The sequence below is a fragment of the Pithys albifrons genome, chromosome 25 (assembly GCF_047495875.1).
Source record: "Pithys albifrons albifrons isolate INPA30051 chromosome 25, PitAlb_v1, whole genome shotgun sequence".
NCBI classification, from domain to species: Eukaryota; Metazoa; Chordata; class Aves; order Passeriformes; family Thamnophilidae; genus Pithys; species Pithys albifrons.
In genome coordinates, this window is record NC_092482.1 from 5,148,289 (window position 1) to 5,176,040 (window position 27,752).

At 56.4% G+C, this 27,752-nt stretch overlaps 1 protein-coding gene across 2 annotated transcripts; it reads left to right on the forward strand.

Annotated features, from left to right (window-relative positions):
• The first annotated feature begins 275 nt into the window (after window positions 1–275).
• On the forward strand, window positions 276–27,602 carry PLEKHM1 (pleckstrin homology and RUN domain containing M1). 2 transcript variants are annotated; one of them, XM_071577067.1, is made up of 14 exons: window positions 276–329; window positions 3,663–4,059; window positions 4,981–5,138; window positions 9,321–9,409; window positions 11,050–11,297; window positions 13,085–13,711; window positions 14,859–15,192; window positions 17,425–17,665; window positions 18,507–19,412; window positions 20,955–21,100; window positions 21,268–21,461; window positions 21,905–21,968; window positions 22,367–22,524; window positions 26,800–27,602. In XM_071577067.1, the coding sequence occupies exons 4-14, from the start codon at window positions 9,368–9,370 to the stop codon at window positions 26,921–26,923; spliced, it is 3,084 nt and encodes a 1,027-aa protein (XP_071433168.1). In that variant the 5' UTR covers window positions 276–329; window positions 3,663–4,059; window positions 4,981–5,138; window positions 9,321–9,367; the 3' UTR covers window positions 26,924–27,602. The 2 variants fall into 2 exon arrangements, with proteins under 2 accessions (XP_071433168.1, XP_071433169.1); XM_071577068.1 differs by lacking the exon at window positions 4,981–5,138.
• The last annotated feature ends 150 nt before the right edge of the window (window positions 27,603–27,752 follow it).

The following is a 27,752-nucleotide window of genomic DNA, read 5'->3' on the forward strand; positions in this document are numbered from 1 at the left end:
ACCAGGCTGCCCAGGGCAGTGGGCACGGCCCCAAGGCTGCCAGAGCTCCAGGAGGGTTTGGACAACACTCTGAGGGACAGGGTGGGATTGTTGAGGGTGTCTGTGCTGGGTCAGGTATTGGATGGATGGTCCTTGGGGGTCCGTTCCCGCCCAGGACATTTCAGGATTCCACCATTGCCTGTCCCCGTTCCCGCGCGCCCCGCGCGCTTCCCGCGAAAACGAAAGGGGGCGTGGCCCGACGTCCCTCCGCTCCGTCCCCATGCGCGGTTTCGTCACACGGGGCGGAGCGTGCGCGCTCCCGGCACTTCCGGGTTCTCCGGCCGGAGCCGGTGAGGGGGATGTGTGTGAGGGGGGGTCCGACAGGGGGTGCAGGGACAGGGGGTCTGACAGGGGGTGCAGGGTCAGGGGGTCTGACAGGGGGTGCAGGGTCAGGGGGGTCTGACAGGGGGTGCAGGGTCAGGGGGTCTGACAGGGGGTGCGGTGTGAGGGGGGGTCTGACAGGGGGTGCGGTGTGAGGGGGGGTCTGACAGGGGGTGCAGGGTCAGGGGGGTCTGACAGGGGGTGCAGGGTCAGGGGGGTCTGACAGGGGGTGCGGTGTGAGGGGGGTCTGACAGGGGGTGCAGGGACAGGGGGTCTGACAGGGGGTGCGGTGTGAGGGGGGGTCTGACAGGGGGTGCAGGGTTAGGGGGTCTGACAGGGGGTGCAGGGACAGGGGGTCTGACAGGGGGTGCGGTGTGAGGGGGGGTCTGACAGGGGGTGCAGGGTCAGGGGGTCTGACAGGGGGTGCAGGGTCAGGGGGTCTGACAGGGTGTGCGGTGTGAGGGGGGTCTGACAGGGGGTGCAGGGACAGGGGGGTCTGACAGGGGGTGCAGGGTCAGGGGGTCTGGCAGGGGGTGCGGTGTGAGGGGGGGTCTGGCAGGGGGTGCAGGGTCAGGGGGTCTGACAGGGGGTGCGGTGTGAGGGGGGTCTGGCAGAGGGTGCAGGGTCAGGGGGGTCTGGCAGAGGGTACAGGGTCAGGGGGCTCTGGCAGGGGGTGCGGTGTGAGGGGGTCTGGCAGGGGGGGCGGTGTGAGGGGGGGTCTGACAGGGGGGGCGGTGTGAGGGGGGGTCTGACAGGGGGTGCAGGGTCAGGGGGTCTGACAGGGGGTGCAGGGTCAGGGGGGTCTGGCAGGGGGTGCGGTGTGAGGGGGGTCTGGCAGAGGGTGCAGGGTCAGGGGGGTCTGGCAGGGGGTGCAGGGTCAGGGGGTCTGACAGGGGGTGCGGTGTGAGGGGGGTCTGGCAGGGGGGGCGGTGTGAGGGGGGGTCTGACAGGGGGGGCGGTGTGAGGGGGGGTCTGACAGGGGGTGCAGGGTCAGGGGGTCTGACGGGGTGCGGTGTGAGGGGGGGTCTGGCAGGGGGTGCGGTGTGAGGGGGGGTCTGACAGGGGGTGCAGGGTCAGGGGGTTCTGGCAGAGGGTACAGGGTCAGGGGGATCTGGCAGGGGGTGCGGTGTGAGGGGGGTCTGGCAGAGGGTGCAGGGTCAAGGGGTCTGGCAGGGGGTGCAGGGACAGGGGGGTCTGACAGGGGGTGCAGGAAATGGGAGTCTGATGGGTACAGAGTGATGGGGGGTCTGACAGGGGGTACAGAGTGATGGGGGGTCTGGCAGGGGGTGCAGGGACAGGGGGGTCTGGCAGGGGGTGCAGGGTCAGGGGGGTCTGGCAGGGGGTGCAGGGTCAGGGGGGCCTGACGGGGTACAGGGTGATCAGGGTCCTACAGGGGTACAGAGTAATGAAGGTCTGACGGGGTGCAGGAGATGGGGGTCCGACAGGGAGTGCAGAGTGATGAGGATCTGTCAGGGGGTGCAGAGTGAGGAGGTCCTGACAGGGGTGCAGAAATGGGGATCTGACAGGGGTAACAGGGTGAGGGAGGCCTGACAGAGGGGGAGGGATGTTGGGGGGCCATGGGGAGCACAAGGTGAGGGGGATCTGACAGGGAGTGCAGAAATGGAGGTCTGACAGGGAGTACAGAGTAATGGGGGTCTGACAGGGGGTACAGGGTTAGAGGGGTCTGACAGGGGGTACAGGGTGATGGGGGTCTGACAGGGGGTACAGGGTGATGGGGGTCTGGCAGGGGGTACAGAGTAATGGGGGTCTGACAGGGGGTACAGGGTTAGAGGGGTCTGATAGGGGTACAGGTTGATGGGGGTCTGACAGGGGTACAGGGTTAGAGGGGTCTGACAGGGGGTACAGGGTTAGAGGGGTCTGACAGGGGGTACAGAGTAATGGGGGTCTGGCAGGGGGTACAGGGTTAGAGGGGTCTGACAGGGGTACAGGGTGATGGGGGTCTGAAAGGGAGTACAGAGTAATTGAGGTCTGACAGGGCGTGGAAGAAATGGGGGTCTGACAGGAGTGTAGGGTGAGGGAGGTCTGACAGAGGGGGAGGGATGTTGGGGGGCCATGGGGTGTGGATGGGGGTGCAGAAATGGGGGTCTGACAGGGGGCACAGGGTGAGGGGTGTCTGACAGGGGGTGCGGGAAATGGGGGTCTGACAGGGAATACAGAGTGATGGGGTGTCTGACAGGGGGTGCGGGAAATGGGGGTCTGACAGGGAATACAGAGTGATGGGGGTCTGACAGGGGGTACAGAGTGATGGGGGTCTGACAGGGGGTACAGAGTAAGGGGGTCTGACAGGGGGTACAGAGTGATGGGGGGTCTGACAGGGGGTACAGAGTGATGGGGGTCTGACAGGGGGTACAGAGTAAGGGGGTCTGACAGGGGGTACAGGGTGATGGGGGTCTGACAGGGAATACAGAGTAATAGGGGTCTGACAGGGGGTACAGAGTAAGAGGGTCTGACAGGGGTACAGGGTGATGGGGAGTCTGACAGGGGGTACAGAGTAAGGGGGTCTGACGGGGTACAGAGTGATGGGGTCTGACAGGGGGTACAGAGTGATGGGGGGTCTGACAGGGGGTACAGAGTGATGGGGGTTCTGACAGGGGGTACAGAGTAAGGGGGTCTGACAGGGGGTACAGAGTGATGGGGGGTCTGACAGGGGGTACAGAGTGATGGGGTCTGACAGGGGGTACAGAGTGATGGGGGGTCTGACAGGGGGTACAGAGTGATGGGGGTCTGACAGGGGGTACAGAGTAAGAGGGGTCTGACAGGGGGCACAGGGTGATGAGGGTCTGACAGGGAATACAGAGTGATGGGGGGCCTGACAGGGGGTACAGAGTGATGGGGTCTGACAGGGGGCACAGAGTGGTGCAAGCAAACACTGCCCCCCAGCTCCCCACAGCTGCTGACCCTCCCCCAGGCTGGCTCTGCCTGCACCTTTCCAGGCAGGGCCTGATCCCCCCGTCCAGCAGACCCCCAGCCCACCCCTGCCAGGCCCCACACGGGTTAGGTGGGGTGGCAGCAGCTCAGCTGTACCTTCCCACGGGGTCCCACAAGGGCTGGTGCCTGTTCCTCAATTCCCTCCCACCAGCACTGACACCCCAAACCTCTCAGCCTGTTCCTCCACTGGGCAGGGATCCAGTGCCCGTGGGATCCCTGCAGCTTTCCCTGATTTATCAGGCATTACATCCTCAACAAACCAACGCTGTCTCGCCAGAAATGACCAGCTCTGGGTAGTTCTTGTGTGAAATGTGGGGTTTAAAAGGCTGTTTCCTTGTTGCCTTCCCTGCCAGCAACCCTTGTGATTCCCACCCCGAGGGATGCGACTCGCCCGTCGTGCCGGATGGCACCGGGAAAACCAATCGGGAGACTCCGGCACCGGGAATCCCAAGGGACACGAAAACTGGGAGTGTAAATCTGGGAACGCTTTGCCTCGACTTGCTGGGGCTTTCACAACCCGCCTGGCCCCTGCGCGGAGGCTCCCTCGGAAAATCAGCTCCAGCTTTCCCTGCGGCTCCAGCAGACTGTGCCTGGCGCAGGAGCAGGCAACAGGTTGAAGGGAATTCCAAGTCTGGAGTGTTTGGGAGGCACAGACTCACCGTCCCTGCCGGTGCTGGGAGCTCGGCGGCTGCTCCTCCTCCCGCGGGGCACAGCTTGGATCGACGGTGACACTTCCCGGGCCACCACCAGGTGTGTCAGCTGCGAGGAGGCCGGTGCTGTGGGGATGAGGGTGGAGTGAGGGACCCGTCCCTCATGCCAGGCCTGTGTTCCTGCCTTGGGAATCATTGCTGGGGGCAGGGAAGGAGCTGAAGTGGAACTGTGAGGGTCCTGGTGGGGCTCTGTCCTACCCTGCCCCTCGCAGAGAATCATGGAATTGATTGGGTTGGAAAAGATCTCCGAGATCATCAAGTCCAACCCTTGGTCCAACTCCAGTCCCTTTACCAGATCATGGCACTCAGTGCCACGGCCAAGCTCAGCTGAAAAACCTCCAGGGATGGGGAATCCACCCCCTCTCTGGGCAGCCCATTCCAATCCCTGAGCACTCTCTCTGCAAAGAAGTTTTTTCTGATCTCCAACTTCAATTTCCCCTGGCAGAGCTTGAGCCCATCGTGCCCCCTTGTCCTATTGCTGAGTGCCTGGGAGAAGAGACCAACCCCCACCTGGCCAGAACTTCCCTTCAGGCAGTTCCAGACAGTGCTGAGGTCACCTCTGAGCCTCCTCTTCTCCAGGCTAAACACCCCCAGCTCCCTCAGCCTCAGGGCTGAGTCCCAGGGCTTTTATCCTCCAACCAGCCAACCCCCCGGCCGTGCCAGCTGCCTGCCCTGCTCCCGGGCTGCCTCTGCCTGGGCTCAGTGTGTGTGCTTAGCAAGGCCTGGAGCAGCTCCAGGTGGAATGCAGGAGCTGTGTGGGAGCAGAGGGCTGTGCCCACCGTGCTGTCAAAGCCCCGTGTCCTGGGGCAGAGGGTGACTGGCACAGCCCTCGTGCTTGGAAAATGACTGGCTCTGTGGCCAGGCCTTGAGTCACCGGCTCACGCCGCCGTCGTGGGCTGTTGTTTTCCAGCCACAGAGCACAGGCTGTGAGTGACCTGCTGTTTATTTATAACTCCCACAGCGTCGCTTCTTGGGAGACCGAGGAGCTGAGCTCTGGGACAGGGGGCTCTGCCTCTGCTGGCACAAGGCTTGGGCCCAGCAGGAATCCCAAAGAATCTGCCTGGTTTGCAGCAGTTTGGGAAATCAGCAGCTCTGCCCTTTCGCCACTGTCTCTCCTCGGTAGGTCAAACTCCTTCTCTGGGCTTGTTCCTCACTTGTTTGATTTTCCCTGTTTTCCTCGAGCTGGGTGGGGTGGTGACTGCTGGGAAACCTCGTGGGTTTTCTGTAGATGGGCTTGTCTGTGTGTTTGCACATCCATCCCATCTCTTATGCTTTCAAGATCACAAGGAGCAGCTGTGGCTTTCCAGGATCTCCCTGGAAGTGCTCCAGAGCCCCCTGGTTCCTTATAAACCCAGTGCCAGGGCTGCCAGACCAATTTTCCATGTTTCACCCAAGACTTGTGTTGGGTAGAATCCACCTTGGAGCTGGTTCCTTGCACTCACCGTTCAGGAGAATGTTGTCCCAACAGAAATGTTGCCGTGTGGATTCGTGGCACTGGAGCAAACTGGTCGGACTGGTCGTGGTGGGAGTGGAGAGTCCTGTGGTGAAGGCAGTGGGTGCTCTCAGTGTCTCACCTCCTGCACTCACTGGGAGAGATGATGCTGGAAAAGGGAACATGTTTTGTGGAAGTAACACTCGCTTTGTAAAACTTAGATGAGGTCTTTGTAAAACCGCTGCTGTCACTCCCTTTGCCTGGCTCGGGATGTTGGGGTGGCCAATGCTGAGGGCACAGTGCTGGGTGCAGGGCTGGAGCTGCAACACCTGTGCTGCCTCTCAGGGTATGAGAAAGAGATTGAGGGGCTGGAGCGGGGCCAGAGAAGAGCAACGAGGCTGGAGAAGGGACTGGAGCACAAGTGCTGTGGGGAGAGGCTGAGGGAGCTGGGGGTGTTCAGCCTGGAGAAGAGGAGGCTCAGAGGTGACCTCAGCACTGTCTGGAACTGCCTGAAGGGAAGTTCTGGCCAGGTGGGGGTTGGTCTCTTCTCCCAGGCACTCAGCAATAGGACAAGGGGGCACGATGGGCTCAAGCTCTGCCAGGGGAAATTGAAGTTGGAGATGAGAAAGAAATTCTTTGCAGAGAGAGTGCTCAGGGATTGGAATGGGCTGCCCAGAGAGGGGGTGGATTCCCCATCCCTGGAGGTTTTTCAGCTGAGCTTGGCCGTGGCACTGAGTGCCATGATCTGGTAAAGGGACTGGAGTTGGACCAAGGGTTGGACTTGATGATCTTGGAGGTCTTTTCCAACCCAATCAATTCTATGATTCTGTGATCATCCTGTGCCCACCCTCAGGTCTTCTCTCCACCTTGGCTTTCCCGTTCTTGTCTCTCCCACACTCAGTGTCTCGGCTGGGATGTGTCTCCTGTTCACAGGGTGTAGCAGGACATGGTGGGCAAAGGGGCACAGCCTGCCCTGCCCCGAGGTGCCAGAGCCTCCTGGCTGGGGGGCAGAGAGGGCTCTCCAGAGAGGGGTGGAGGGCTCTCTGCTGTCCTTGTCAACCACTGCTGCCCCTTAGGGGTTCCCTCATTCCCCCAAACCTTCCAGCAGCCTCTGAGCCAGAGGTTAACTTCCCTGTAATCCCTGCACTCCCCCATTTCTCTGTTGCAACCCAAAGGGAGGAAATCTTATGACAAGTCACAGCAAGAACAGTTTCCCTTTCTGTGAAATTGCCTCTGAATGCTGGAAGCACTAAGGATCAATCCAGGGTTTGGCCCCAAAGAGCTCTTGTCCTACTGCTACCAGCACAAGCAGCTGTGGGGCTGCTCTGGATTTGGGCTGCTCTTGGTCTGGGCTCCTCTAGATTTGGGCTCCTCTAGATTTGGGCTGCTCTGGATTTGGGCTGCTCAGGATTTGGGCTGCCCTGGATTTGGGCTACTCTGCATTTGGGCTACTCTGCATTTGGGCTGCTCTGCATTTGGGCTACTCTGCATTTGGGCTGCTCTTGGGCTGGGCTGCTCTGGGTTTGGGCTACTCCAGATTTGGGCTACTCCAGGTTTGGGCTGCTCAGGATTTGGGCTGTTCTGGACTTGGGCTACTCTGGGTTTGAGCTGCTCAGGATTTGGGCTGCTCTGGGTTTAAACTGCTCTGGATTTGGACCACCACTGCCTTCAGGACTGACTGTGGCCATGCAGGAGCTGCTCAGCAAACCACAGTTCTGCCCAGGCTTGGCAGGAGAGGGGCAGGTTGATGCCATCAGCTCTGCTCAGGGATAGCTCTGGGGTTTTTGTGTTGGCTTGGAAATGAAATCTGAACCATTCCAAGCCCATTGCCTGCCAGGGGCATATCCAACCCTGCAGCCAGCCCTGGGCTCTTCTTCTTCATTTGGATGGCAAGTGATTCTGACTTATAGGAATAGCTTGATAGAGCAAGGGGGAATGGCTTCCCACTGACCGAGGGCAGGTTTGGATGGAATATTGGGAAGGGATTCCTCCCTGGGAGGGTGGGCAGCTCCTGGCACAGGTGCTCAGAGAAGCTGTGGCTGCCCCATCCCTGAGAGTGTCCAAGGCCAGGTTGGACAGGGCTTGGAGCACCCTGGGCTGGTGGGAGGTGTCCCTGCCCATGGCAGGGGTGGCACTGGGTGGTCCTTGAGCTCCCTTCCAACCCAAAACATTCTGGGACTCTGAATAAATTCCTCTTCCACCCTCTCACATCCTTAGTACGGAAGCTTTGGGCAGCAGCAGGTGCTGGAGCAGCTCTGGGGTGCTTTTCCATGCCAGGATCCATGGTGTTGGCCAGGGATCCAGCTGTGCCATGGCTGTCTCTCCGGGATTCCCATGCCCTGCTCCCAGAGGCTCCAGGCACAGCTCGGTTTTGGCAGACAGCTCCGAGAGAGGAGCAGGGCAGGGAGCCAAGAGTCAGAAGTCAAAGGTCTCTTGTTGTCTGCCAAGGCCCTGCAGGGGCAGGTGACCTGGTCAGGCTGCCCCTGCCTGCTCAGATCTGTTTTTTCCAGGGCTTCCCATAGCAGGAGGGCACTGGTTTTGCTCTGTCTCCCACCAAAGCTGCAGAGCAGCCCTGGCATCCACACCCCTCAGAGTGGGCAGATCCCTGGGTTTATCTGCCTCCTGGGGAACCTGCAGCATTCCAGGACTTAAAGGGGTGTATAAAAATGGTGGAGAGTGACATGCAAAGGGGGAACAAGTTTAAACTAAAAGAGGAGATTCAGACTGAATGTTGGGAAGAAATTCTTACCCATGAGGGTGGGCAGGCCCTGGCACAGGTGCCCAGAGAAGCTGTGGCTGCACAAGCCCTGGGAGTGTCCAAGGCCAGGTTGAACAGGGCTTGGAGCACCCTGGGCTGGTGAAAGGTGTTCCTGCCCATGGCAGGGGTGGGATCCTTCTTTCCTTCCATCCCAAACCATTCTGGAATCCTTTGATTCCCTGGAGTTGGAGGATGTTCTAGGCTGGGTTTAGAGCCAGAGACCTGAGAGCCCCTTCCAGTGCCCAAAGGGGCTCCAGGAGAGCTGGAGAGGGACAAGGGTTGGAGGGACAGGACACAGGGAATGGCTTCCCACTGCCAGAGGGCAGGGATAGATGGGATATTGGGAAGGAATTCCTGGCTGGGAGGGTGAGCAGGCCCTGGCACAGGTGCCCAGAGAAGCTGTGGCTGCCCCAGCCCTGGGAGTCTCCAAGGCCAGGTTGGACAGGGCTTGGAGCAGCCTGGGCTGGTGGGAGGTGTTCCTGCCCATGGCAGGGGTGGGACAATGGGAGCTTTAAGGTCCCTTCCAACTCAAGCCATTCTGGTACTCTGTGATTCCTTCCCATCTTCCCAGACAACTCAGTGCCAAAGGGGTCTGTCCCAGCTGGGTTTGGCAGCAGCATCACTGCTCTGGCTTGTGCCAGAGAGCTGAGCTGCTGCCACCTCTCCCCAGGGTCTTCTGGGGGGTGACACCCCCTTGCCCAGGCCACCTGATGCCATCCCCATGGGTTTTGGGTGCCATGCTTCAGGCTGAGGCATTGCAGGTGACACAGGGAGAAGGGCAGCAGTCCCTGGCCCTGCATGTGGTGCTGCTGTCTGGACCCGCCTGGCAGCTCACCCAGCCTGGGGTTGTCTCTGGGCACCTCACAGGGGTTAATTACTCCCTCCTGGTCTCTTGGCCATGCTCTGTTTTGCCCCAAACTCTCCTGGTCCCTGGGAAGCATCACCAGGAAGTGTGGTATCTTTCCTGTCTGTCCCAGCTTGGATCCAGCAGCATCCTGGCCATGAGCACCTGCAGAATTCCTTGGTTCATGATCCATCCCTTTTCTGTGGCACCTGGCAGGGGAGTTGGGGGGAACCCCACTGGGTGCTCAGACATCTCCTTGTCCCCCAGGTGACATGTGAGGGCAGCGCCTGGCGCAGGGAGCGGCAGCAGCGGAGATGCATTCCAGCCACCCTGATGATGCCAAGGAAGCCATACAGGTGAGCCAGACCCTCCAGTGCTCCCTACAGAGCTCCAGGGACTGCCCAGTGCGACTCCAGTTGCTGTTGGGGACATAGCAGGACTTGTGGGTGATGCCAGCTGGGATTGGGATTCACAGACTATTCACAGACTATTCTGAGTTGGAAGGGACCCACAAGGATCATCGAGTCCAACTCAATGGCCCACACAGGGGATTGAACCCATGACCTTGGCATTATTACAGTCAAGTTTTAACCAACTGAGCTAATCTCAGGGATGGTTTATATTGGGATTGGGATGGTTTGTATGGGGCAGGGGGATTGAAGGAAATAAAGTGTGTGGGGGTTAAATCACACCAGGGCTTTGCAAGACCCCAGATGGGGCAGGGAAGGTGCTCAGCCCTGATACCTGGATGAAGGGGTGTTGTACCCCCCCAGTTTCAGGTCTCTTCACCCAGCTTTAGGAGTCTAAATACATTTAACAACATCAACACCAGCAGTTAAACCTGAGTGTTTAATTCATCCCACAGCAGGATGAATCTCTGCGTGACTGATAAAATCATCTGCACTCTTTAATCCTCCCAGCCCATGGTGCTCCTTCCTTGGGCCAGCAGGTCTGGGGGCCAGCTGGAAAACAGCACCCCAGTAAGGGACATGCTTCTCCCTCTGTTGTCCTTGAGCTCCAGCTGGAAATCTTATTTAGATGCTGAAAAAAATATCCCAGGCTGGAAATTTAATATGGGTTTGTGCAGCCAAGCCAGGCTCGAGTCAAAATCTGCCCAAGCCCTGCCCAGGGAACATTCAGCATTGGCCTGGAATGCTGCCTGATGCTGGAAGATGATGGGGTCCCAGAGGAATTTGTGGTGTTTTCCAAATGCCTGGTTGGAAACACAACCTGGATTTGAAATAAGGTGTGTTGGGACACCCAGGCTCAGCTGTGTTAGGAAAACATTCTCTCCACCAGCATCAAATTGTTAAATTCGCTGCACTTCCTGCTTTCAGCTGGTTGGGAGAGGGAAGCAAAGCTGCAGGAAGGTGAAATTCCCACGTTCCAGCTTCAGAACCCACTGAATCTCTCCAAAGGCAGCAGCTGAGCCCTCCTGTCCTTCCAAACCCTCTGTTTTGGGGCCCATCCCCAGCAGTGCCGGAGGATTCACCAGCACGGCCGAGGTCGATGGCTTCAATTTCTGCTGGTGGCACCCGTCAGCGTGTCACATGTCACATGCTGCTTGGGCTGACCTGCACGAGCTCAGGGGCTCTGTTCCCTCCTCTGAGCTTCTCCTTTCTCACCCACATTGACTTAATCCTTGTGCTTCCCCCGAAAAAGCGCCTTCCCTGTCCCCTTAAGCAGTTTTTGGTCTGCAGAGGAAGCACCACGTGCTCCAAAGGCAAGCCCAGCTCTGAAACACCACAAAATTGCATGAATTATTATTTTTTTAACAAAATAAACCAGATGAACTGTGATGCCAAGAGTGTCAGTCCCCAGCTTGACCAGTTCAGCTACAGTGCTCCCAGTTCAACCGCTGCAAAGGATGGGGATGAGACAGGGGCCACGTGGTGCTTTGCTGTGGATGAGCCTTGCTATTTTTGAGTCCTTTTCCATGAAATCCTTCCTAATAATTTCATTTTTACGATCCCAACACGCACCTCCTGCCTTGCAGCTGATCAAGAAGCAGCTGGTGAATGCCATCAAGGCTCTGCAGAAGCAGTACGTGAGCTCGGACGCCGTCGTGACCAGCGATGACGGCAACGCCAACACGCTCTGCAGTGCCCTGGAAGCTGTTTTTGTGCACGGGCTGAAGGCCAAGCACATCAAGGCACAGCCTGGGGGCAAAGGGAAGAAATCAGGGGGTCGAGGACCCCTTCCCCAGCCAGTCTTTTGGGGCCTACTGAAGAGCATCACCCATCGGTGAGTGCATGTTGTTGCTGAAAGGGGTTGGCACGCTGGGGTTTATCCCTTGCCTTTGGTGCTGTAAAACTCAGGGAATCATAGAATGGATTGGGTTGGAAAAGACCCCCGAGATCATCAAGTCCAACCCTTGATCCAACCCCACTGTGATCACCAGCCCAGGGCACGGAGTGCCCTGGGCTGATGATCACAGTGGGGTTGGATCAAGACATGGTGGATTCTCCCTCAGTGCCACATCCATAGAATCACAGAATCATAGAATGGATTGGGTTGGAAAAGACCTCTGAGATCATCAAGTCCAACCCTTGGTCCAGCTCCAGTCCCTTTACCAGATCATGGCACTCAGTGCCACGGCCAAGCTCAGTTGAAAAACCTCCAGGGATGGGGAATCCACCCCCTCTCTGGGCAGCCCATTCCAATGCCTGAGCTCTTTCTCTGCAAAGAATTTCTTTCTGATCTCCAACTCCAATTTCCCCTGGCAGAGAATGGTGAACAGCAGGATGGCCTGATGGATAGATGCATCTCTGCCCCACCCTGCATGCTCAGTCCCTTCAGTATGGGAAGAGATGCTCTCACAGGGGGCTTGGGGGGCTGCCCAGGACCACGGGGGCTGGAGGTAGGACAGCAAAGCCCCTGCAGTGCCAAGAGGGGCTGGGCCCCCGACGGCCCCTCTCAGTGTGTGCTGGGGGTGAGCTGATGGCCCCAGACTGTTGAAGGATGAACTTGTGAAGGCACACCCCTTTCTTACTGATGTTTGGGTGCCAGGCTGTATGTGGGGGTTCCCTGCCCCCAGTGGAATCCCAGTGACCGCACTGGTGTCCAGCAGCAGCCAGTTATGGGATGCACATGCAGGGATCTGGTCTCTCTCCTGGCCTGGACCTTCCCAGGGCTGGTTGGCCCCATTTCCCCACGTCCCAACCAGCCTTTGAGGAGGTCTCTCTGGATGACTGCTGTTTACTGGGGTTTTTCTGAGCCACTCCCTAAGCAAAGTTCTCCCACAATAAATAGCAGCCCACACACAAATTGTTCTGAAAGCCTCATCCAACTCCATCACCAGCTCCTGAATTATGAAAGAGCGGATGAAAATAACTCTTTCATATTCTACGGGGGATATTTTTGTGCCCTTTGAAGGCTTTTTTTCTTCTGTCTTGAGAGACAGATTGAAAAATAAGTCTTACAAAACTTTTGCCCTGGTTTATGAGGTGCCTGTGGTGCTGGGATGAGGTGGGAACAGGCAGGATCAGGGACCATGGTGTCGCTGTTGGATTTTAGGGAAGAACAGCTGAATTCAGGAAGCTGAGATTGCCTGAGGAACTCAACTCAAACCAGGTTGTTTTTTGGGCCTGTCACAGCAGTTTTCATGGGTTTGGCTGCTTTTAAATTTGAAGTGAGGATATAGGCCTATAGCTGTCACTAAGGTGGATCCAGCCAGTGCAAACCCCACTAACATGCAGGGACAGCAGGAATTTGCCCTTTCTGCATCCTTCATCCAGGGCAAGCAATAGGTGGGAGATGCCTCCAGCCAGAGAGAGGAGAAGCCCCCAGGGCTGCCTTGGGTTCTTACCAAGCTTTGGGGCATTCAGGAACTGTTTTTTTTCCACAGCAAACCACATTTTCCATGAAGGAAAGAGATTTTCCACAGCCTGTTTTATCCCAGCTTCTGAACTCCCCATAGCAGAGCAGGTTGGGCAGTTCCTGATGGAGACTTTGCTTCTCCTGTGCTCCATGATGGACTGAAACGGAACCACTCATGTCCTGTTCTGTTCTTTTTCCTTCCTTTTTCCCAGGAATATTGTCTCGGAGCTGGAGCAGCTCATGTTTATCAACTCAGACGTGGGTCGCTGCCGTGCCTGGCTGAGGCTGGCACTCAATGATGGCCTCATGGAGTGTTACCTGAAGCTGCTCCTGCGGGATCGCTCCCGGCTCTCCGAGTACTACCAAGGGCCTGCTCTGCTCCTGGATGCCGAGGAGTGCGAGTTTCTCCTCTGCTACTTGCAGGGTTTGTCATCCTTAACCTTCGAGCTGTCCTATAAATCAGCAGTTCTGAATGAGTGGACCATCACCCCTCTGTCCCTGTCGGGTCTGTGTCCCGTTTCGGAGCTGCTGGAGCCCCTCCCGTCCGAGCCCTGCAGGAAAGCGTCACTGGGTTCCATCTCCCAGTCGTCGGGGTCAGACGAGATCGAGATCCAACCATCAGTGCTGCCCATCAGCAAAGCCAGCAGCAAGGTCAAGCTCACATCGTCCTCACTGAGCCTGAACACCACGAGCTCATCCCAGCTGTCCTCCAGCCTGGGCTCCGACAGCATCCCGCCAGCCCCCTGTGCCCGCAGCCCTGAGCGGGGCGAGGAGCCGCTGTCCTGCGACTCCGACCTGGGCACCGCCACCGCAGAGGACCTGGACAGGTCACTGCAAGAGTGAGTCCCTCCCCAGGTCTCTCCAAAGGGATTTTTAACCCTCTCTGCCCTCACATTTTCTCTCTACAGGCAGGAAGGTTTTCTCCCTGTTTTAATTTCCCAAGCTATATTTGCCCCTCCTGGAAAGGGCCATCCTTGTTTTTACGAATCGCTCGGCACAGCTCGCTGAGCCCCTGCTGCCACTGCAAATGAGCTTGTGGTCACTGAAGTGTGTGTGTGTCCTCTTTAGCAGGGCAGAAACGTCAGAAAAATGCTGCTCCCTGGGTTCAGGAATGTCACATTTCTCTGGTGCACACTGGGGATTGCTCCAGGGCTTTCCATGGGGAGAAAGAAATGAGTTTGATCACAGGGAGGGTTATAATTTGCAGCTTCTGCAGATCATCCAGAGGAGGGAGGTTGTTGGTTTGTTATCCTTGTGATTTATTCCTGCTGAGCATCCAGCACAAAGATTTCCAGGGTTATATAAGCTCTGAGTAATCAGTAAATATTTTCTGTGCCACCTTTAAAATTTGACTCTGAGGGAGCCTGGCCTGGCAGTGATGTCTCTTCCCAGGGAAGGTCTTCAGGAGGGTTTAGAGCTGCAGGCTGTGCTCCCCCATCTATAGCAGCATCATTCCCTACTTCCAGGATTTTGCCTCTTCCAATGATCCTGGAAGAACCTGCCTTGATTGGATTAAACTCATGATGGAGATGCTGTTTTGAGTTTTAGTCTTGAGCTGATTTAATTCTGGGGCTGGCAGTGAAGCAGGGCCATGGGAACAGCCACTCCCCTAGCCAGGCTCCACTATTAATTGCTCATTAATGAAAACAGTTGAAATTTGGCACTGGATTCATGGCCAGGCCGTCCATGAGGCTGGGGCTGTGGGGAACCCCCAGATCTCCCTCCATCCATCAAATTAAACCCCTTTAATGTGTGTAACTGGGGAATGCTCCCATCGCAGGCAGGGTCCTGCTGCCACGCCATGGGGCTGGTGCTGCTCTGTGGGGCACACCTCCCACATTTTGCTGTTGGCATCACTGGGATTTTCCAGCCAGAGGTCAGCGGTGACACCGAGCCCTTTTTACAGTTACAATTTACAATAACTGGGGGTTTTACAGGTTTTGGCTGTTGCAGCTGTGCTCAAACCACTCATTTTTCCCTTTCCAGGGTGCTGTCCGAGTTCAGCAAGGCCAGGCCGAGCCCGGAGGCTCCAGAGGGGCGACTGGTGCCCACCGTGCTGGGCTGCTCCCCCCGGCCCACCCCGGCACCGGCACCAGCACCTGGTGCACACCAGGAACCACCGCCAGGCACAGACGGCTCTGCTCCCACAGGAGACACCGTGCCCTCTGGCCATGGGGATGGAGGGGCTGGGGGCACAGCCAGCATTCCAGCCCCGCGGAGGGATGGGCCCAGCAGAGCAGACAGCGGCAGCAGCGAGAGCAGCCAGGCAGTCCGGAGCCCCACGGCCGAGTACCTGCTCTCTCCACTGCTGGGCTGTCCGGTAGGTCTTACAGCTCCTCCCCTTTCCATCTCCTTGGATTTTTGCTCCCCAGCCTAATGGAAAAGGGGAAAAAACCAACTAGTGAGTTTCTGAGTAAGCAGCAGCTTCATAGAATTAGGTAATCCCAAAATGGTTTGGGTTAGGAGGGACCTTAAAGACCATCCAGTTCCAACCCCCTGCCATGGGCAGAACACCTTTCACTAGACCAGGTTGTTCCAAGCCCACCCAACCTAGTGTTGATTTATCCAAACTCCCATCTCCTGTCCTGCTCCCACTTGGTTGTCAGTGATGCTCCCTCCACAAACATCTTCCTGGACTGCATGGAGTCATATCCATGCAGCTGCTCTGGGAGGAATTGAATCAAAGTCTGTGTTCACTTGTCAAAGAGGCACCAAAGCCTTTGAAGCCCTGCCTGGCCTGTCAGTCATCCCTCTCCAGGAGCAGCAGGAAGTTTAGGGTTTGTTAAGGATATCTGGAGAGGGATGAGCTCACACAAATCTGGCTCTGGGCTGTGTGCAGGAGATAAAACAGCCCCGGAATCGAGGTTCTCATGGGGACTTTCCTTCATTTATGGTCCATGTAAGAGGAGGAAAAGGGTTGACTGGACAGGAAACAAAGTAGTTTCCCAGTGGAAAAATCCTCCTGCAGCACATCTGTTCCCAGAGTGGGATGGCATTCCCGGGTGTTGGGCTTGAGCAGTGGCGGATTTCCCCTGCTGCCACATGGAGCTGATCCACATCCACTTGCTTTTGCTTTTAGGAAACTCTTTGAACAGCCTTGTCCTCTGTCTGATTTGTTACTGACTTTTCCATCCTGGTTCCCATTGTTTCCATCCTGGTTCCCATCCTATCCATCCTGGTGGGGTTAAGATATACCTCATCCCCCCCCAAACTATTCCTGCTCTCTGCTCCTTTCAGTTCCCTCCCGCTTATCCCGTTTCCGCTGCTTCCTCGTGGCCTTGAGCCAGTTTGACCTAATCTATGTATAACATACTGTGTCAACAGGAAATTCCCCCTGCTCTCCCATGACTCACGGAGCAACCTGCATTCCTGCCCCGGGAGTAATCCGGGAGCTGCAGGAGCTGCTCCTCTGCCACCCATGATCCTGCCGCAGGGTGGTGACAGCTCTTGTGCTGTCACTGACTTTGTTATTCAGGATAAAAGGCTCTTGGGAAGCTGGGAAGGGCAGCTGAGAAGGCATTCCTGGTGGGATGCAACCCTGGGTGCAGGGATGCTCTTCCCTTGTGCCGGGGCGGTGAGCTGGGTTGTTTTTCCTTCCTGGTGTTTGTTCAGGGACCTTGTCCCAGAACCTTGCTCCTTTCAGGAGGAATTTATTCACCGAAAGGGTTGTCAGGCATTGGAAGGGGCTGCCCAGGGAGGTGGTGGAATCCCCATCCCTGGAGGTGTTCAAGGAACAACTGGACCTGGCACTCAGTACCCTGGGCTGGGGGCAAGGTGGGGATCAGTCACAGGTTGGACTCGATGGGCTGTGAGGGCTTTCCACCCCTCACAGGATTCTGGGATTTCTTGTACCTGGAAAAACTCCTGAAGGAGTTACAGCCGCATTTTCATCTGCCTGTGGGTCTCATCCTCTCCTGACACAGCAGACAAAGGTTTCCTTGGCCTTTTCTGCCTGATTTTTCCCTGCATGACTCAGGCTGAGTGATTGTTGCATCCTCTTGTGAGCCTCTGTCTCATCATGGACATCTTCTCTGTACCTCTCCCTGTCTCTGCTCTTCCTGGAACATGACTGGTGCTCCAGGTGAGCTCCAGCCTTCCATGGCAGGGCTGGAATTTCACCCTCCATCAGTAACTCTCCATGCACCTGTGGTCACTGCAGGGAATGTGCACTCCCTTTGCAATGATTTTATGAGGAGACCTGATTGATTTTGGACTTTATCATCCCACTAGTATAGAATCCCAGCATTTCCCAGCTGTTGACACAGTTCAGCAGAGCTTTCCCTGACTGGAGGGAGCAGAGGAGCCATCCACCTGGGAATGGCCAGCAGACAATCATAGAATCATGGAATGGTTTGGGTTGTAAAGGACCTTAAAGCTCATCTTGTTCCACCCCCCTGCTCTGGGCAGGGAACCTCCCACTAGATCCCACACAAGTGCCTGGAATTCAGTCTGTGCTGGAATAGCCCCGGAGGAGGGCCCTCTGTGGATGTGTGTTTGAGGGGCACAGGATGTTCAATAAGTTTGATAATTCATGTATTTAATTTTTGAACAGAAAAGAAAGAGCTGGATCTCAGAAGATGATTTCTACAGACCTTCTGCGGGAGAGAGCAATGGGAGCACGGCTGACACCAACGGCTTTGGGCCAGAGGGGGACAGTGAGGGCCTGGCCCCGGGGCTCATCAGTGCTCTTGACTTGGAGAGTCTCTCAGTGCCATCCTCAGAGAGTGACAAACCCAAAATGTCCCCAGAACGGGAGCAAAAGGGCTTCAGTGTGGTGCACCGCCGGCAGATGGGTACGTGCCACCTCCTGCCTCCATCTGCTGCCGGCCCTGGGTGGTGCTCAGGGATGATTCCAGGTGCTGATGGGCTGTTTGGGAAGCAGCTGCGAGCTGGTGGCAGCATTAAGAGCCACAGAAGGCATCGGGGCAGCTTCCAGAGGTGTTGCTGAGCCCACGATGGCTCTGGTGGGAAGTGTTTTAGGGAGAGAGGGTTTGTCCACCCCCAGGACACCTTTCCTTTGTGCCAACCCACCCGTTCTCAGCCTCAAAACCCAAATGCAGGTGAGCAGAAACCCAAATGCAGGTGAGCAGAAACCCAAGTGCAGGGGGACAGAAACCCAGATGCAGGTGAACAGAAACCCAAATGCAGGTGGGCAGAAACCCAAGTGCAGGGGGACAGAAACCCAAATGCAGGTGAGCAGAAACCCAAGTGCAGGTGGGCAGAAACCCAAGTGCAGGTGGGCAGAAACCCAAATGCAGGTGAACAGAAACCCAAGTGCAGGGGGACAGAAACCCAAGTGCAGGTGGGCAGAAGAAACCTAGGTGCAGGTAGACAGAAGAAACCCAAATGCAGGTGGACAGAAATCCAAGTGAAGGTGGACAGAAACCCAAGTGTAGGGGGACAGAAACCCAAATGCAGGTGAGCAGAAACCCAAGTGCAGGTGAGCAGAAACCCAAGTGCAGGTGGACAAATGGTGGAGACCAAGATCCTGTCAGCTCCTGCCCCATCCCACCATCCTCCAGGACAGGCTCTCAAACCTGCCATGCCTCTGGATGCTCACTTTGAGCCCCCTTGGCTTTTCTCTCTCCACTGACTTCCTCCTTTTCAGTTAACCTGAGACCTTTTTCCCCACAGGTCTCTCCAACCCTTTCCGAGGGCTGCTGAAGCTGGGCAGCCTGGAGCGGAGGGGAGCCATGGGCATCTGGAAGGAGTTTTCCTGCGAGCTGTCGCCGCTGGAGCTGCGGCTCTTCCTGGAGCACGAGGATCGGATCTGCGTGGAGAGCTACTCCCTGCTGCGCTGCGAGTCGCTGGCGCTGACACACTCCGACGGCCGCTTCGAGCTGGTTTTCCTGGGGAAGAAGCTCTCCCTGCGAGCCCCCTGCCGGGATGAGGCCGAGGACTGGCTGGACAGGATCCGGGAGGCACTGCACAAGTGCCGGCCGCAGCTGGAGGAGGATGAGTGGGAGACTCTGGAGTGTCCTGAGGATGGAGGGGAAGCCCAGCCCGTCCAGGGTGACTCTGCCACTCTCCAGTACAGCGACGTGCCTGGGAACAGCTTGGACTGGACTTTGGCTCAGGAGCCAGAGGTGGATGCAATAAAAGAGGCTGTTCTGTACGTGGACATAGACAAAACCTGGGTCCCTTTTGTTTTTTCCCTGTCTCTTGAAGCTCTGAAGTGCTTTAAAATCAGGAACAATGACAAAATTTTAAGCAACAGTTATGGCATAGAGACCATCCAGGACATCCTCCCAGACACCAGCCTGGGGGGACCTGCATTCTTCAAGGTGATCACCTCCAAGGCTGTGCTGAAGCTGCAGGCTGAGAATGCAGAGGAGGCAGCCTCGTGGAGGCTCCTGGTCCGACGGGCACTCATGTCCTACCTGGAGAGTGCGGAGGAGGCGCTGACGCTGGGGGGCAGCTTGGATGGGCACTCCCAGGTTGTCCTGAAGAACATCGTGAAGGAAAATGGCTTCTTGTTGCAGTACCTGGTGGCCATCCCCATGGAAAAGGGCCTGGACTCACAGAGCTTCATCTGTGCAGGTACAGAACCATGGAATGCTTTGGGTTGGAAGGGGACCTTCCAGTTACCTTGTTCCACCCCCTTTGCCATGGTCAGGGACACCTCTCACTAGCCCAGGTTGCTCCAAGCCCTGTCCAACCTGACCTTGGATACTTCTAGGGATGGAGCAGTCACAGCTTCTCTGGCTCCCCCATCCAGACCCCCAACAGCACCAAAGCCCCTCAGTGGAGCTTCATGTCCCCAGTTGGTGGGCACAGGGTGAGCCCCTCCATGCTGAATTCCCAGCCCACCCAGCTCCAGCTGGTTGGACAGGGCCCAGCTCCAGCTGGGATGCTGCTGCTCTCCCATTTAAGATGCTTTTGGTACAGACAGTGGGGAACTGAGATTGAAGCAACCTTTACTGGACCAAGAGGCCCAGCACTCTCTTCCTGGGCATTTTGAGGCCCCAGCCTCTGGGGAAAGTGCAATCAAGAGCAGTTTTTCCGGTAAGGCAGCACAGGAGTGGGGATTGCAATGGGTGTGACGAGCTGATTTTGCAAAACAATCATTTACCCTTGCCCTGACGCCTCTCGGCACGCGGGGCAATGCTGGTGGCACCTCACTGACCTTCACAGGAGGTGTAATTTGCTTTTTACCTTGCTAAGTTAATTAAATTTCAGATTTCTCTCCTGCTTCAATTATATTTCTTGTACCCTCCAGCAGGTTGGGTTTTTTCTTTTAATCGCTCTCCTTTTTTCATATAGTTTTTTTTTTCTGGTCTATTCAGTCTCTACCTTCCCCTCCAGGCTCTGTCCTGCATCTTCCACCTCCCAACAGATGGAAGCAACAAGCTAAAAAGACAAATTCCCAGGTTTTATGTGTAGGTTTTCTTTAGGGATCTGCCTGCCCTGCTTTCACCCCTCTCCGAGCCTGACACCTGATGTGTTCCCTTCCATCTCTGAGTAATGAGTAGTAAAAGCTGATTTTCATTATTAATTCAGGAAGCAACATTTGATCTCCATGAATGTTTTGGAGGGATGAGCTCCAGCTACCCCAGAGTGCAACAGTTGGGATGGCAAAGCCAAGCTGGGTTCCCCACTGTTGTTGTAAGGGGGATTTTGGGTTAATCCATCCTGACCTCATCCCTGACAGATGAGGTTTTGGGACCCTGTGATGGCAGCAGAAAAGAAAAGGGCTGAGTGAAAGTAAAACAGGGCAAAGCCACTGGTGGAGGTGATGGTGGGATTTAGGTTCTTCCCTAAACCACTGGGGTATTTCCAGAACTCACTTTTCCTAAAAAAAACGACCATAAACAAATAATTGAACCACTCGATAGATAAAAGTGGGTTCAGGGATTGTCCAGCCTCCTTTTTATGGAGTAAAAGTGAAGTTGTGCCTATCATGGTCTTAAATCCATAGGGAATGGGCTGGGGAATCTCACACTGAATATCCTACAGGTGCTTCAGCTGGTCTCCCACCCTTCCCAAAACTTGGCTGTTCCATTCTCCCCTCCCAAAGTTTCTCCTGGCCTGGCACAGGCTCTGGGGCAGCTCTGGTGCCCTCTCATTCCCTGCTCCCCTCAGGCTGCTCCAGGCAGATCGGCTTCTCCTTCGCCAAGCCCAAGCTCTGCGCCTTCTCCGGGCTCTACTATTGCGACAGCTGCCACCGGGATGACGAGACAGTGATTCCCTCCCGCCTCATCCACAACTGGGATCTGGCAAAACGAGGGGTGAGTCTTGGGCTGGGGCCCTGCAGGCAGCAGGGAAGTGCTCTGGCACCTGCCCACACTTCCTGAATGTCCATCTGGGCATTCCCTGAGGTGGAGGTGCCCACCCCAGAACTCCCTGCAGGGCTGCTCCTCGGTCCGTGCCCACCTGTGCCCTCTCTGTGCCCCAGGTGTGCAAACAGGCCCTGAAGTTCCTCTCCCAGATCCGAAACCAGCCGCTGATCGACCTGAAGCTGGTCAATGAGAGCCTCTACGAGCACGTGGAGAGGATGGGGCGGATCCTGCGGAGCAGGGAACAGCTGAAGCTGCTGGGGGATTATCTCATCATGTGCCGCAGCGGCGCCCTGAAGGAGCTGAGCAAGCGGTGAGGGCCCTCTCAGGGTGACATTCCCCCCTCTTTGCACCCCCATGGTCTCCTGGTTCTCCTCCTCACCCACCATTGGAGTGGGGAGCGGTGCTGCCAAGGCATAGGCTGGTTTTTCACTCCATATCATCAGCCCTAAGGAGTTATCCGTCTGTTGGCTGGGTCAGCACGTTGAGCTGTGACTCAGGAAACACCTTCCTGGCAGAGGAGCTTCTGGCTGGACAGGAAACACCTGAGAAAATAGATGAGATATTTAATTTTTTTCCCCTGCTTTGAAATGCTCTCACGTGATTTCCAGTGGCAGGATTTAGGATGTGGAGAGTAAGCTTTGCTCTAAGTGATTGTCTTCAAGAATATGCATTGTCCAGGCTCCTCGTTGCTCTAAAGCTCTTGAAGATGTGGTGGAAACCATCTACCCCCTTCCTCTCTGTGCTTCTTTGCAGGCTTGATCACAGGCATTACCTCTTGGAGTGTCCCCACAAATACAGTGTCACTGATCTGAGGCAGGTGAGAGCTTTGCATGGTCATAGAATCAAATAGTGGCTTGGGTTGGAAGGATCCTTAGAGACCATCCAGTCCCACCCCCTGCTATGGCCTGAGACAGTTTCCACTAGCCCAGGCTGCTCTAAGCCCTGTCCAACCTGGCCTTGTCATGGGGGGTTTGTTTCTGAAAACACCCCAGTGTGGGTGGAGACACCCCATGGTGCTTCCTCAGCAACAACTGGATTTTGCAGTGATTCCCAAGCCAGGCTGTGTGTGCTGCTCTCAGCTCTCTGGGGTCCCACTGCAACCTGGCGTGGGTTGTTTTTGGAGGACAGCCTCGCCTTCAGGTGGCAGCCCCAGGAGCAGGTGTGGATCAGCACAAACTGGGCTTCAGGAGCACTGACCCCTGCTGTGTCTCACAGATCGCCGACGGCATCTTCGAGACCTTCCTGCAGTCGCTGCTGCAGTTTGCGTCCCACCACGTCTACAGCTGCGACCTGTGCACCCAGCGCGGCTTCATCTGCCAGATCTGCAACACCAGCGACATCATCTTCCCCTTCGAGTTCGACACTACCACCAGGTGAGCCCTCAGGGGCATGGCCTGGCTTCTCCAGGAGCCTGGATTGTCCCCTGGGTTCCTCCTGGGGGTCTGCAGTTCCAGGGCACATGGCCCTGGAGCAGACTGGGAATGGCTCTGTGTCCTGGGTTGAGCTGGCAAAATGCCACCTGTCCAGGACAGAGTGGAAAGGGTTCCTCCTCCCCCCAACCAGCCAAGGGGAAAAGAAGAGGGAGAGAGGAAAAGAAAACTTCCAAAGCCAGGTCTATGCTGAAACTAACTACATGTATTTATACAGAGAAGAGAAAACTACAATATAACACACACTTACACAAGTTATGCATGTATAACAAGGAATAACTTCCCACTTCCCAATTAATACAAAGCCCATTATTCCAAATTCATAAGCACTCCAGAAGACACTCAGCAAGAAAGAGAAAGTATAACAACAAAATACTTCTACTTCCCTGAATGCAAACAAAATGCAAGCAGAGGCAACAGGAGCAGGGCCCAGCATAGTAGAGGAGCTGCCAGATGTCCTCTTAGTGCAGCCATGATGGAACTGACCAAGCCACTCCCACACACTGGATTTTACCCCCTTTGAGATGATGTAGTATGGTATGGAATACAATATTATTGGCTGGAAGAAGTCAGCTGTTAGTTAGCTCAGCCCAGCTTAAATCAGCTGACAATCCTAGGCCTAGCTGAACTTTAAAACCTAAATTTAGGCCCACCTGGCTAAACCCATAACACTCTCACATGGTTATGCATCCTCGTGGTACCCATATCCTCGTGGTGCCCCTGTCCTCATGGGAGCCATGTCTTCATGTTCCACATCCCTGTGGGAGACCCATTTTTGTGCAGCCCATGTTGTCATGGTGCCCACATCCTTGTAGTCCCCATGTCCTCATGGAAACCAGATTGTGGTACCCACATCCTTGTAGTCCCCATGTCCTCATGGAAACCAGATTGTGGTACCCACATCCTTGTAGTCCCCATGTCCTCATGGAAACCAGATTATGGTGCCCACATCCTTGTAGTGCCCATGTCCTCATGGAAACCAGATTATGGTGCCCACATCCTTGTAGTGCCCATGTCCTCATGGGAGCCATGTCTTCATGTTCCACATCCCTGTGGAAGCCATATCTGTGGCTGCCCATGTTGTTGTGGTGCCCACAACCTCATGGTGCCCATGTCCTCATGGAAAACATATTATGGTGCCCACAACCTCATGGTGCCCATATCCTTGTGGGAATCACATCCTCATGGTGCCCATGTTGGAGGTCACATCCTTGTGCTGCCCGTGTCATCATGAGAGCCATGTTCCCATGGTTCCCCCATCCTTGTGGGACTCATCTTGTTATGGTGCCCATGACTTCATGCCCTTTTCGTCATGGGATCCATCAGCCTCAGGATGATCCAAACCAAATCCAGGCTCTTTGGGGCATGAGAAGAATATGCTCACAGAACTAGGGTGTCACCAAGCCAGGTGGCTCTGCAGCCACCAGCACCTTGATGTCAGCCTGCAAAAGCCTCACTGGGTGCTGGGTCCCAGGGCAGCCAAGAGGCTGGAGAGAGGAGGAGGAGGAGGATGAAGGTGCCTCTGCCTTGCTGACTTGGCCAGCACATCTCCCATTCAGATTCAATCTGGCCCTTTCCAGAGGCTGCAGGAGGGAAAGGGAAGGAGCAGGGGGACTGTCCTACTCCCTCTACAGCCAGGGAGGGGGCAAGGATGCCTGGACATGGATTTTGTAGAATCCTAGAATGATTTGGATTGGGAGGGACATTAAAGCCCATCCAGTTCCACCCCTGCCCTGGGCAGGGACACCTCCCACCAGCCCAGGGTGCTCCAAGCCCTGTCCAACCTGGCCTGGGACACTTCCAGGGATGGGGCAGCCACAGCTTCCCTGGAAAACAAAAAGCCAGATGGGCAGCACTGTGAGACGTGATGGAAGTGGCTGAGGATGTTCCCAGCAGGACTGGGATGATGGTGGCTCTCACTGGGATTTTCCCACTGCCCGAAGAGCTCCCATCTCTCATAGGGGAGGGTGGCAAAAGGGTGTTTATCCTCACCACCATCAGGGTTAGCTACAGAAGTCACTATCAAACCCTTCCAGCCCAGGAGCTTGCTCCATTGTAGCTGGAGAGACATCCACATCTCCATCGTTATTTCACACGGATATAATTGTTCAGATTGGAAAAGCCCTCTAAGATCACTGAGTCCAACCATGCCCCCAGCACTGCCAAGGCCACCACTAACCCCTGTCCCTAAGTGCCACATCCACACGGCTTTTAAATCCCCTCAGGGATGGTGACTCCACCCCTGCCCTGGGCAGCTGTGCCAGGGTTGGACAATCCTTTCCTTGAAGAAATTTTCCCTAATATCCAACCGAAACCTCCCCTGGGGCAACTCGAGGCCGTTTCCTCTTGTCTTGTCATATCCTATTTGGCACTGAGCACAATCCTGGCAGAGATTTTGCAGGCTGATGATCTGCATGTCCTCACTATGCCTGGCAATCCCTAAAAACGAGGAACACCCAGAACCTGCAGAAAAGCACCACGGATCGCAGGCTGCAGGTATTCCGTGCTGCTCATCGCTGCCCTCCCTGCCGCAGCCACATCGCGCTCATTATCGAGGACAACAACATCCCCAGGGGGCCCGTTTTCCCTGGAAAAAGAGCAGCCAGCCTCTGGAAAGCGCCGGCATGTGGAGCTGAGCTGGCTGCCCGCCGGCGGGAGGTCCCGTGCCCCGCAAAGCCGAGCTCTGAACGCTGTTGACGTCTTTTCTTTTTTCCACCCCACGGGGGAGGTTGTGCGGCAGGAAAGCGGCTCGACCGACATCCTCGCGGAGCCAAGCTCGGCTTCCTGCCCTCTGCCCGCCCCGGGGTCACACCGGCACTCACGACAGGATGTGTCTGCACCCCCTCAAACAATGACCCCGCGCCTGCTCCCGCAGCGCGGGCAGGGGGAGGCAGGAGATGCCACCTCTCCTCGCAACCAGCCCCGGCTTCCCAAAATCCCCCCACACCCGCGGAGCAGCCACCACCGCTGCTGATCTGCAGAGGTCACATGGAAGTGGATTCCACTGGGGGAATGCGTAATTCCCATTCCCCATCCCTCCTGTCTGTGCACAAGATTTTCCCTCAGCACCTGATCCCGTCTGTGCATGCCCAAGTCTTTCCCTATCCCGAGTTCCTCAGGGTTTGCAGCTCCTGACTGGAGCAGGATTTGACCCTGGCTGTGATGTGGTCCCTCTCCTGACGCCACCGGGTGTTTCTCTGCTCCTCTCCCACGCACCCTTTGGGGAATTGAGGTGTTTGGTGCTGTTCACACATGGATTGTGCACCAGGTATTTGCACACTGAAAGGTAAATCCGGCTGCCCTGCTGGCATGTGGCTGAGCAGCATTTTGCTGCCATGGGGCAGTTTGGGATCACAACCCAAAAACTGAGCTCAGCCCTTTTAATGGGGACTTTTGTCCTGTTGGCTCAGCAGCGAACCCCTCACCCAAGCCAGGGTCCCTCCTGGCTGCCCCATGCAGGGGGTCACTGTAGCTGTTCACATTCCTGCTGCTGCTGAGCTGGATCAGGGAACAATTAGGACACCACTCCAGAGCCTGCCACCTCAAGGGCAGCACCATCGTGGCTGCTGTCCCCTCCCTGTGGCTCTGGTGTCCCCACAGTGTCCCTGCCACATGTGGGTCCCACCATCAGAGTGGGGGTCTCTGACTGCACCCCAGCCCTGGCAAGCAGAGGGTCCCCAACAGCAATGCCGTTGCAGGGATTGGTGTCACAGGGTCAGTGTCACAGGGTTGGTGTCGCTGTGGGTTGGGGTCACAGGGATTGGTGTCACAAGATCAATATCCAGGGGTCACTGTCCAGGGTCTGGTGTTGCAGGGTCAGTGTCGCTGTGTTGGTGCCACGGGTTTGGTGTCACAGGGTTTGCTGTCACTGGGTTGGTGTCTCAGGGTGGCTGTCACAGGGTTTGTTGTTCAGGGGCGGTTGTCACACCTTTGAAGCTTCGCTCAGCGCTGTCCCCGCTGTGAGAGCAGGGCACAAACCTCAGCTCAAACCTCACTGGGTCTCTCTCACACTGGCAGCGCCCACAATGCTCCTTCCGGCCCAGCCGCTGCTTTGCTGGAGCAGCTGCTGCTCCTGAGCCAGAGGCAGAGCCAGGCTGGGGCCCTGCTCCGAGAACCCTGGGACAGGGAAGTGTCCCCTGCTCTGGTGCGGAGGAGGAGTTTGGTCTTTGCTCTGATGTTACCAACACGGTGGGTGTTTTTTCCCTGTTTCCCTCCCAGGTGCAGCAAATGCAAAACCGTCTTCCACCGGGACTGCCATGCCCGGGCCACGTCGTGCCCGCGCTGCGAGCGCCGGCAGCGGTACCAGCAGCGGCTGGAGGCCAGAGCAGAGCCCAGCCTGTAGCCCCAGCACCGACCTTGACACTGCCCTTGGCTTCTCATCCAGCTGGATGAGCCCTGAGGGGTGGGGATGGCAGGAGTGGCACAGCAGAGACCCCCTGCCCGGGAGCCCACCCTGCACCTGGCCCTGCCCCAGGGGACAGGGGGAATGTGGGATGGGTGCTCCAGTCCTGTGGGACCCTCTGCCCACCCAGGGCCAAGCAGGGTGGGTGGAAAGGTCCATCCCTCCACCAACTAACCGGGTGCTACTCCCTGCCACCCTCCTGATGCCAACATCCCCTCCTGGTGGAATGCAGCGGCTTTCCTGAGTGTCAGTCCAGATTTCCAATCAAGGATGTGGAAAACTGACGTTGATCAAAGCTCTAGTTTTTTAGGATGTTCGATACTGAAAACTGGTATTTTTTTATATGGGGGTTTTGCACAAGCTGGGCTGCTCCAGGGTGACAGAGCCACGCAGGGAGGGGACACAGTGACACTTGTGCCTTTAGGGACCTGCACACCCAGGGGGGACCGTGGGCGCCCTGAGCATCTCCCACTCAGAGAGCCCACCCAGCGCCATGGCCTCTGGGAAGAGCTGGGAGGGCTGGGCTGCTCCTCCCTCCCTGCTGCTGCCCATCCTCGGGAGAAATTTTATTTTCCTTTAACCCCTCCCCGTGCAAAAATAAAGTTTATTTAACAACAAGTGATGCTGTTTTCGGGTTTCCTTCTCTGCAGCAGGGGCCAAATCACAGGTCCAACCTGACACAGCGTCTCAGTGGGAAGAGGGTTAACAACAGGGATGCTGCCTGTCCCTTGTCCTCTGTCCTTCATCCTCCCTGCCTTTTGTCCATCCT

What these genes read in the sequence shown, in the direction of transcription:
- PLEKHM1 (XM_071577067.1), top strand. Translation starts at nt 9,368, where the DNA reads ATGCATTCCAGCCACCCTGATGATGCCAAGGAAGCCATACAG. An exon ending in ATGCCAAGGAAGCCATACAG is followed by an intron (nt 9,410 to 11,049) that starts GTGAGCCAGACC and finishes CCTGCCTTGCAG; the next exon opens with CTGATCAAGAAGCAGCTGGT. An exon ending in GAGTTCGACACTACCACCAG is followed by an intron (nt 22,525 to 26,799) that starts GTGAGCCCTCAG and finishes TTTCCCTCCCAG; the next exon opens with GTGCAGCAAATGCAAAACCG.